The 10,695-nt window shown below is 43.5% G+C and overlaps 1 protein-coding gene across 1 annotated transcript; it reads left to right on the top strand.

Annotated features, from left to right (window-relative positions):
* Window positions 1-701: 701 nt before the first annotated feature.
* LOC130871339 (CD209 antigen-like protein C) lies at window positions 702-8,191 on the top strand. Its single transcript, XM_057764686.1, has 6 exons — window positions 702-747; window positions 1,793-1,882; window positions 3,398-3,481; window positions 4,830-4,981; window positions 5,854-5,963; window positions 8,050-8,191. The coding sequence occupies exons 1-6, from the start codon at window positions 702-704 to the stop codon at window positions 8,189-8,191; spliced, it is 624 nt and encodes a 207-aa protein (XP_057620669.1).
* The last annotated feature ends 2,504 nt before the right edge of the window (window positions 8,192-10,695 follow it).

Raw genomic sequence — 10,695 nt, 5'->3', positions numbered from 1 at the left:
CCGGTGCATGTGCAGCCTGAGGTGGATATTGAGAACCATCCTTGACTGCTCTTGCACTTGATTCCCTAAGGCAGCGTCTCTCAGTCACACCCAGGTCTCACCAAGATGTCCAGCTTTTCTAGTCCGTGTGCTCTAAGAATCTACTATCTCTAATTTCCAAGGATGTAACTATACACAGGCAACATACTCACACAAAAGACATTAAAATAAACATGAAATTCAAAGGAAATGATTTTATATATATATGAATGTGTAAAACAATTACTTTTCCATTCATTAGTCAATAGGCATCTTGACTGCTTCTGTTTCCTTGTTATTGTGAGCCCAGTAGCATTGAATATAGATGAATACATAGATACCTCTGTAGTAGGTAGAGAGACCTTTGTGTAGTTGCCAGGAGTACTATAGCTGGGTGAGGATATTTCTGTTAAATTCTTCAAAGAGTCTGGTCATGCTAAGAAGGAACCGATGCTCTTTACTCTGGAATTCTAAACATCCTCATCACTCTGAAAACCTGGAACTTGTCCATTTCATCCTATGTTTATCCTATCCTCAGCTGCCTTCCGGCAGCTCATCTGGTGACAGTCACCACTTCTCTTTTTCTCTTCCTGGTTGAGAACAGGTTCAAGGGGTGAGGAAAAGGGAGTGGCAAATAAAAATTGCTCCCCAGAATTTCTACACATTGTTGGACAGCAGTGACCATGGGCGACTCCAACGAAGAGAGAGAGAAACATCTGTGCTCCTTGGGTGAGACTGACCTAGGACTCAGAGCTCAGGGAACAGTTGAAGAGGGGCAGCTCAGGTCTCAGCCTGCCCAGGCTCTGACAGATGATATCTTCCTTCAGTGATGGAGCTTGAGCACCAGCAATTTCTAAGAAACTTTGAACTACAGTCTACTCATGGCTTCAAGAGCTTCTGAAGTAGACAAGGGTTTAGGAAGTACTGAGGAGAGGACAAAAGTGGCAGTTCTTAGTCCTGGAACCAGGGCATTTGTGGATCCCTGGGTCCTGGGAAGATGGAGGTTGTGGGTCTATGTTCTTATGTCTGGGAAACAGAAGTTGTGAAGTTGGAAAGATGGTTCTTGAGGACATGAATACTTTAGTATTTGACCCTGGAGTCTGGAGAGGTAGAGGCTGAGTTCTAGAGTCCTAAGTCCTAAGAACATTAATTCTGAAAACCTGAAATCCTGGAACCTGCAAAGGTAGAGATGATGGTCTAGTCATCTGTCCTGAAGAAGTGAGAATTAGAGGCTATATTACTACCTCCTAAAAAGGAAGAGGTTGATTCTTGGGTCTTAAAGGGGTGAAGGGTGAGTCTGACCTCCTGTGTCTTGTGAAAGTGGAGTCTAGGAGGTGAAGTACTGTTTAGATGAGGTGCATACTGGGAAACAGGAATCCTCAGTCCTATGGGGTAAAGGAGGGTACTGAATGCCCCAGTCATAAGAAGTAGAGCTGAGGTCTGTAGTCCTGATTCTGTGAAAGTGGCACCTGGGAGCTGATCTCCTGGGAGCTGATCTATTTCACGAAGTAGTAGGGAGTGAGGATCTTCGCTATTGTTGACAGAGAGTTTGAAACTGGAGGATTGAAATGCAGGGTCCTGGGATAGCTGAGGCTGGAAACAGACTTCTGATGCTCCTATGGCAGATGATGGACAGGAAAGCCTAGGCAGTGGAAGAATGATGACTGAGAGTCTGTAATCCTGGGTTCAGAAAGGGAAAGCGAGGGCTAGACTATCCCGGTTCAAGGTGTCTAGAGACAATGGCCTGATGGACAACTCAACTCTCTTTCCTCAGGGTGTCGGGACTGCAATCCTTTCTTCCCTACACTGCAGCTCATCTCCCTCGTGCTCTTGGCTGCTCTCCTTGCGGCTTTCCTTGTCAAAGGTCAGGAAGCTTCAAGATTGGTGCTTTTTGCTCTAACTTTTCATCCTGGGGGTGGTGACATTGAAGCTGTGACTGTGGTCTTACACACCTTAGGAGCTAGTCATGGGTCTTCTCACGACTCCTGTTTGGTAGAAAGGAAGTAGATTCAGGGGCATGGTCTGACTCCATTTGCCCTGTGGTTCACACTTCCCTGGGCATCAGGATTCCTCATCTTCAAAGGAGAGAGTTTCAAATAAGATGTTGGAACTTGGGCATGATACTCTTGGGTACCCAGTACATGTTAGTTAGACCATGGCCTGCTCTGCCTTTATATTTTATTATTTGAGAATTCCATGCATGAATATAATGTTCTGGTCAAGTCCACTACCTCCTCCCTGCCCTCTAATTCTTCCCCTATGCTCCACCACTTTTCCTTCCCAACTTCACACTCCTTTATTTTCATACTCTACCAAATCCATTTTCTGCTAGCCATATACATGAGTGTAAGACCATCTATTGGAATAGGCTCTAGTAGGCTCTAGGGGCCAAAGAGAACTGACTCTCCCTCCCACAGAAGCATCCATCGCTGATAGTTACTCACCAGGGTTGGGGATTCATATGTCCCTTCTCTATTTATTTTTGGATCTTTTCTACCTCAGCTTGTGCAGGTTTGAGCTACAGTCACAACACTGTGAGTCCGTGTGAGCAGCAGTCCTGTCAGGTCCAGAAAATGCAGTTAATACAGTTTTGTAGCGGTCCTCCACTGCCTCTGGCTGTTACAGTCTTTCTGCCCCTTTCATGATGATCCCTGAGCTTGCGGGAAAGGGTTTGTTAGAGATATCCCAGCTGTGATGACATCTCCATAGGATCGTATTCTTTGCACACTGGGCCATTGTGAGTCTCTATGTCAATCACAAAGAACTGCAGAAAAGAGCTTCCTGGTAAGTACTGGGAGCTTCTGGTCACTTCTGGACCCCACAGCCTGAAGCAATCAGACCTGACTTCTAGTTGCTCTCCTTCTGTGGGTCAGAATGTTAAACAGCAAACAGCATCTGTGTGTGGTTTAACAGCCTCCAGTGTGTGGTACCTGACTCCTCTGTGCTCTTTGTCACCTATGCTATGTTGAACAAATCCTGTGCTGTGACCCTTCCCATGACTCCCTGGAAGTGGAAGAAAGTCAAATGTTTCCTTTATTTGGAGAATTTACCTGAAGGTTGCTGTGATCTTGCCCGGCCATCTTTTCATGAAAGCTCTCTCTCTTACACTTACTTGGAACTCTTTTAAAGGTGAAGGGAAGCCTACCTTTTGCTTTAAGTACCTGTTACATTGTTTTTCCATATAGTAGTGTTTTCTTTCTAATACTCTGGTTATAGTCTTAAGATTATATACCTCTAAAAATATACAGAGTTTATATACCTCTGATAGAACTAATCCCTGAAGGCTGATTTTGCATCAGCTCTTTTCCTAAACCAATAGCTTCCTCTCTTCTTACATCTATCACCATTTAATGTTTTCATCTTCACTTTCTTGACACAGGCTCTGAAGTTCATAGCTTCCAGGAGCAGGAGCAGGAAAAGCAACGCATACACCAGGAACTGGAACAATTGAAGGCTGGACTAGGTCAGTGACCAGAAAATGGCTCTCCAAGAGTATGACAAGGTTTCCATGTGGTATGAAGTGACTTCAGAGACTGGATCTCCAGTCTCTCAGCTTCTCTATCTGTTGATTGGGAACACATAGTAACATTAAAGCCAGCACTCACTAGACACAAGGGGCAATGCACACAGAAGACAATCAACTGAACCAGACTCCTGACTCTGTTGTGACATTTAAAGTCCCTGCTAACTATTCTATGTAGTTATGTGATGTGATCATGGCCTCCTGGGTTATCCTGGAGGGAACAGACTCAGGGATTTAAGAGGGGAATTGCTTTGCCTGAGGAGATATCTCAGTGAGTCCAGTGCTTACTTTACAATCGTTTGACCTGGTTTTGGATCCCTCACACTCACCTAGAAGCTGAGTATAGCTGCACGCAGATTCCAGGGCTCACTTGATAGTCTGGCCAAAACAAGGAGGTCTTGGTTCAATGAAAGAACTGGTCTCAAATGTAAGATAGGAAGGGAGGAAAGAAAAAGAGACAGAGAAAGAGAGACAGAGAAAGACATAGAGGTGGAGAAAGAGAGGGAGAGAGAGAGTGGGGGGGAGGAAGAAGGAGGGAGGGAGGGAGGGAGGGAGGGAGGGAGGGAGGGAGGGAGGGAGGGAGGGAGGAGTGACACACTGGCTGGCAGTACTAGCTAGACTTAGTAGTATAATAACAAACAGAGTATGAAGTTGGCAGGATATGTGGTTGGGCAGTTCTGATAGTGGTCTGAAGGGAGTGAATGGGGTGGATTTGACTAAGAGATATCGACTGCATACAGATGCAATAACTGTCAGATTTTAGAGTTCATAAATTTTAAGAAGAGTGGAGAGTGATACATTGAAGGGTTTAGAAGGCTGAAAGGGAAGGGAGAAATGTTCTAATTAAATTATAATCTAAAAAGCAAGACAACAAGGATATTGTCTGTATGTATCAAATATTTGAAAATAAATAAATGATAAGTGTTTTCATTAACAATTTTAGTTAATCTACAATGGCATAATTCCCTTCCCTTGTTTGTAACCTCTCCCAGGTTTCTCTCTGAAACTGGTGGGTTTTTATTTCATTTTTATTGCTTCAAATGCATAAAACTTTAAAAAATAGAGACTGGAGGAAGACTTCCAACCTCTACTTCTGACCTCCACTTGCACACACACAGAGCAGTGCACATACACACACATGAATGCAACACAAACAACAAAAGATAGGGGAATGTGGTTCCCTTGTGCAGGTTCAAGGGAGGGTGCCAACTCTTAAAGACTTAAAGGCAGGATTGATATGTACATGGATACCAGTGTGTGTTCAGTCTGATTCGCATCCCTCCAACAGACCGCCTGTGCCGCCCCTGCCCTTGGGACTGGACCTTCTTCCAAGAAAACTGTTACTTCTTCTCCACATTTAAGCAGACCTGGATGGAATCTGTCACTGCCTGCCAGGAAGTAGGGGCCCAACTCGTTGTCATCAAGAATGATAAGGAACAGGTCTGTTGAGCTGGCACTTTGCACTTGTGTGGGTATGACTCTAGCTAGATAGAATTTTTCAGATGCGTTTTCTTTGCTACACTTGAAACGGGAAGATAACGTGGCTATGGATAGGGAGGGGCTGTTCTAAGAATGTACACCTAGATTAAATATAAATGGTATCAAGGATGAATGCTTTAGGGAATCCTTAATATGAAGGAGACACTTTTTGAGTGCTGACTAATATAGCAAGAACTTCTGTAGGTTTACAAAGTCCTGATCTTGGGCCTGTAGGGATGACTTGGCAGGTCAAAGTTATTACCAAGCCCAGAGACCAGAATTGAATCTCTGAGACCCACATGATAGGAAGAGAACCAACTCCTACAAGTTTTCCTCTGCCTACATACACCTTCACATGCTCTCTCACACACAACTTCACACACACACACACACACACACACACACACACACACACACACAAAGTTTATTATTCTAAAGAGATAATCCCTGGAGAAATGTCCAGAGTCAGACTTTTATAAGTTTGGGAAGCTGGGAGCAAGTTTCCTGTCACATTATTTTAGTTCAGCAAAGCATATGAGATGAAGGGAAGCCAGATGTCAAAAATCAGGATCTGTCAAGTCTCAGCACATGTTGCTTCTTAATTTTCTGTCCCAGGGTGAACTGGTATGAGATCTGGCCCGATCTCTTCCTCTCTGTGCCTGTGCACGTGTGTGAGTGCATGTGTGTGGGTATCTGATCACATGTGTGGGTTTGTTGTTGCAGTAGAAAGCTAAGGCTCTGACTGCAAGCAGAACTGTGGTCCAAGATTCTGAGAGGACAAACTTAGAAAATGCTGGCAGAACCCAGTCATGACTTTTCCTCCTCCCCTGCAGAGCTTCCTGCAGCGGATGTCTGAGAAGAAAGGCCATGCATGGATGGGACTGTCAGACATAAAAAAGGAAGGCAAATGGGTATGGATGGATGGTTCACCACTGCAATGGAGGTAATACAGTGTGCTGGGAGTGAAACTATGCTCCAAGAAATTGTTGTGGTTCCTGCCAATCTCTCAGACTCCTAGACTTGAGAGTTGGTTTATTGGGATGAATATTAACGTAAGTTCATACTGATTTTTCATTTCTACCACCTGATCTGTGGTAGATATTCAAGATTTCTTCCCTAGGTGTCGAGGACCAGCCTCAACAAAAATACCACGTGCCAGGGTAGGGGTATAAGAATTAGAAACATAAAGAAAGAGTACAAAAACATGAAAATAATAAAACAGAAAAACATAGAATAGTATCAGGAGGGAGTTTCAGTGAACAGACCAGTTGAAGGTCTTGGGCTACATCCATAGTTAAACATTCTGTTACTAGAACAAAACAAGTCACGCTCACATTCTAGACCAAATATTCTGTAGGCAAACCACTCCCTGGGAAGAATCTAATTCTATCTCCTTAAAACTGGAAGCTTAGTTGAATCCTTACATTTTTGTTTGAGGTAGAAACAATAACCTTGAAGGAATAGAGGTAAGTTCCAACTCTCTGACCTTTGGTCAAGTTGGAAATAGGCTCACATTTTTGGGTCTCCACACTAGGGAGGTGTGAATAGCTTCTGGTCACCGGGGGGCGGGGTGGAAACTCAGGTGATAATCCGATGACCTTTCCCACACCTCCTATAAGGGAATGGAAACTGTCCATCCACTCAACTGAGATGGGTTTTGCAAGCAGATACTCCTGACCCAATGCAAATGGAGACTGTTTTGCTCAGAGGGTTGTGTTCTGAGGCGATGAGTGATAGAATGCAGGGTACTTACTCATGGAGAATCTAAAACTAGGAGTGTGCTTGCCTTCATAATGCAACTTGTCATACTTAAAGATCCATGATGTCATGAGAGCTACACAGTGTTGAGGGAGCTGCGGGCCTCTTCCCACAGCCCGGCTCCCACATGGTTAGCTTTATACCCGAAATAACAACACACGCATTGTATTCTTTTAAACACTGCTTGGCCCATTTCTATTCATGTGTGTAGCACCCCAAGGTGTGCTTACCGGGAAGATTCTAGCCTACATCCATCCTGGGTCGGAGCTTTATTGCATCTGCTGGGGAGAGGGGAGCATGGCATCTGCTCCAGAGAGCAGAGTTGTCGAGTCTGAGCTCACTTCCTCTTCCTCCCAGCATTCTGTTCTGTTTACTCCACCCACCTATGTTTTAACCTATGAGGGCCAAGCAGTTTCTTTATTACTTAACCAATGAAATCAACAGATTGATATATGACACTCCCACAACACAGGAGTTGCCCCATACCATGGGAGAACACGAAAGGAAACAGGTGGAGGGATGAAGGTCAAAGCTTTTCTATTGATGTCAATGGAAGAAAACATGGAAGATTGTAAACTTGGATAGTTTGGAAAGTCTGTAGGTGATGAGATGTCATGATCCTTTATTTTCAGTATGAGGCAGGCTTAGAGATCATTAATGAATCACAGGTAAGCAGGAGGCACTGGGCTCCTGATTTCCCCAGCTGGCACTTGCTTGTCAGGAGATCTCAGTTTATATTAGGGTTAGAAAGCTACAGAGAAGTTGCTCTGTGACTAGGTCCATGTATCAGAGATGGTGGAAATCCCCCAGGGTATTTTTTACACAAGACTGTGTGTCCTGACTCAGGAGGATGGGAATTTGAGAAGGAAGCAATACTAGACAATGGGAAGATTGTTTCTTGCTGAAGAACCTAGCCAGTGAGGAATAAAGCAGACAGAAAAAAATGTGGTAAGGACTATAAAAATCATTGCTTTGCATCAAATTTGCATAGCAGTCTTTTTTTTTTTTTGCCTGTTGTTCAAACTGATACCTGATTCTGCAAAACCAGACATAAAACTGACCCAACTTCACAATTTGAAGTATCTTGATTCCATATTGCAGAATAAGGGCTTCTCGCATGAGTAACTTAGGCATGCCATTAGGTTCTGGGTGAGGTATGGCTGCCATATGCACGTGGGACAGATGTGATATGAAAGCATCACCAGAGTTAGGAATATTGACAGCATAGAGTTGGACAGAAGCTCATGTTATTTGGGGATTTTCATTTTCAGCAAATATTGGTCTCCAAGGGAGCCCAACAACGTGGGCGATGAAGACTGTGCAAACTTTTCAGATAATGGATGGAATGATAGTTTATGTCTCACAGAGCAATTTTGGATCTGCAAGAAGCCTGCATCTCCCTGCTCTAGGTGAAATCTATCCAACTCCATGGCCATTGTATGCCCCACCCATTTAATCAGATTTTAAGTACATTCATTTCCATTTCTTCTGCCTTTCTGTGGGTATTGGACTGCCAACTATAGATCTAGAATCTACTTTTCATCACATCTTTTCCCCAAATGATTCAACCACTGCTCTGCCCTCTCCTGTGCTTACAGTTTCCTTTGGGTGAGTCTGTGGTTCTGACCCACATTTTCAGTGTTTAAAATTCACCATTTGTGGTCTTCTGACTGTGAATGTTCCACAGAGGCTTGCATGTCTGAATACTTGGTTTCCAGTAGGTGATACTATTTCCTTTTCCTCCTCCTCCACCACCACCTCCTCCTCCTCCTTCTTCATCTTGGACAGGGTTTCTCTGTATAACAGTCCTGGCTGTCCTGGAACTCATCTATAGACCAGGCTGGACTTGAACTCACAAAAATCCACAAGTCTCTGCCTCCCAAGTGCTGGGCTTAAATGGCTGAGCCACCATAGGTGATGCTATTTGAAGACTCTGTAGAATTGGACCCATGGTAGAGAAAACATACCATTAGGGGTTGGTTTTGGAGTTTACATTTTCACCTCATTTGCTGTTCTCAATCTGTGTCCAATGTGTGGATGGAAATATGAGCAGCCAGCTTCCTGATCCTGCTACCGTGCTTTACTTTTCCCTGCCTGTTATTGTGCCTCTGCAACCACGATGAACTCTATCTCTTTGGAACCATAAGCCAAAATAAACTCTTCCACCCCTATATTACTTTCTGTCTGGGTATTTTATCATAGCAGCAGAAAAGTATGTCAATCAGTCGGGTGGTAGTGGCACACGCCTTTAATCCCAGCACTCGGGAGGCATAGGCAGGCAGATCTCTGGGAGTTCGAGGCCAGCCTAGTCTTCAAGAGCTAGTTCCAGGACAGGCACCAAAGCTACAGAGAAACCCTGTCTCAAAAAACAAAACAAAACAACAAAAAAAAAGTATGTCAAATGTCAATCAAATCAAATACTTAAGAGATGAGAAGCAGTACTAGGAATCAGGTATATTGGGCATTTGGCTTCCTGCAACAGGAAGGGCTATCACCATCTAAGGTTCATCTTGGGGGGCCCAAGTATGCTAATGTATTTTATTAGGAGAGGAAGGATGTATAGTGAGAGCATAAGCAATAAGGCTATCTCCTATCGCTTGTGTGGATCATTCTTAACTACAGCATATGTATCCTTATCCTTATCCTTCTAACTGGAGACTTGAAGTTTATCCTCACCTATGTACCAAGTTGCTTTTGTTTTCTTTAAACAGACATGCTACATTTCAGAAAGTTAAACCTTCCAGCCACTTACAAGCTTCACATACATGAAATCTAGGAATAAACTAGAGAAGGCATTAAGAAAGTAGTGAGCTTCTTCACCATTTAGTCCTCAAGTTATTTCTTTTTGTCACATTATGAATAAAATCACTGGGAGTCTTTTTGTTCCTTTTTCAGATTACTTGACTCTCCTGGAACCACAGTGTCAACTGTGGAGGCTGGTTCTCTGTGTTCAAAAATCCTACTGCCACTGTTAAGAGGATCTAACTGGGGACCCGTGTTCCCAGAATTCTTTTCATATACTATGAAAAAAATGTCCACTGCTTCTCGTGTGACAGCAGTGACAAACTAAAGTACAGCTTCACAAAAGTATAACTTTGGGGATCAGCAAGTGTGTTGGGATTCCTTATATAGTGTGGGTGAAGGGTTATCCTCAGGAACGTGGGTGATATTAAAGCAGATGTACCACTGGAAAGTCTCACCCCATCGTGGGGAATGGCTTTCCCATAGCTGCATAGACAGACTTTTACTTTCCAGTTACCCTCCCACTGTCTGGCATCTGCTGAGGCCTTGAAGCCACATGCAGTTAGGGTAGCAATACATACTAAGGATGGAAAGGTATGACTAGAAGCATGAATCATAGGTGTGAGCCCAACAACTTCCCCAACCCCTCCATCTAGGAAAAAAAATGTTAACAGTTAACAGACTTGAAGTTGAGGGTCTTTTTCAAGTAGTCACACTTAATCTTATGAAGGTAGCAGCTGTTACACTCTGTGGACAGCATTATGGAACATCTAGGAACCAATCTGTGCTTTCAGCACATCATCCACCATGGTATATGGAGATTAACATAAGCAAGATAGACTAGTATGGTGTGGGACAATCAATTATATTTTAAATAAATGCTGATTGGCCAGCAGTCAGACAGGAATTATATATGGGACAAGCAGACAAGAAGTACAGGTGGGTCAAGGAGAACAGGAGAATTCTGGGAAGAGGATGTAGATCCGGCCCAGACACAGAAGAAGTAAAATGTAACTGCCTTGCTGAATAAGGTACTGAGCCACATGGCTAGCATAGACAAGAATAATGGGCTAATATAAGTTATAAGAGTTAATAAAAACCTGAGCTAATGGGCCAATCAGTTTATAACTAATGTAGACCTCTGTGTGATTTCTTTGGAATTAATGATTACAGGA

The sequence above is a fragment of the Chionomys nivalis genome, chromosome 3, assembly GCF_950005125.1.
Source record: "Chionomys nivalis chromosome 3, mChiNiv1.1, whole genome shotgun sequence".
Classification (NCBI taxonomy): domain Eukaryota; kingdom Metazoa; phylum Chordata; class Mammalia; order Rodentia; family Cricetidae; genus Chionomys; species Chionomys nivalis.
The sequence above is the reverse complement of the archived record's forward strand: the minus strand, read 5'-3'. Positions and strand labels throughout refer to the sequence as shown.

Coding starts and splice junctions, on each gene's coding strand:
- LOC130871339 (XM_057764686.1), top strand. CDS start 702: ATGGGCGACTCCAACGAAGAGAGAGAGAAACATCTGTGCTCCTTGG. Junction 748..1,792: donor GAAACATCTGTGCTCCTTGG/GTGAGACTGACC, acceptor CTCTTTCCTCAG/GGTGTCGGGACTGCAATCCT. Junction 5,964..8,049: donor GGTTCACCACTGCAATGGAG/GTAATACAGTGT, acceptor TTTCATTTTCAG/CAAATATTGGTCTCCAAGGG.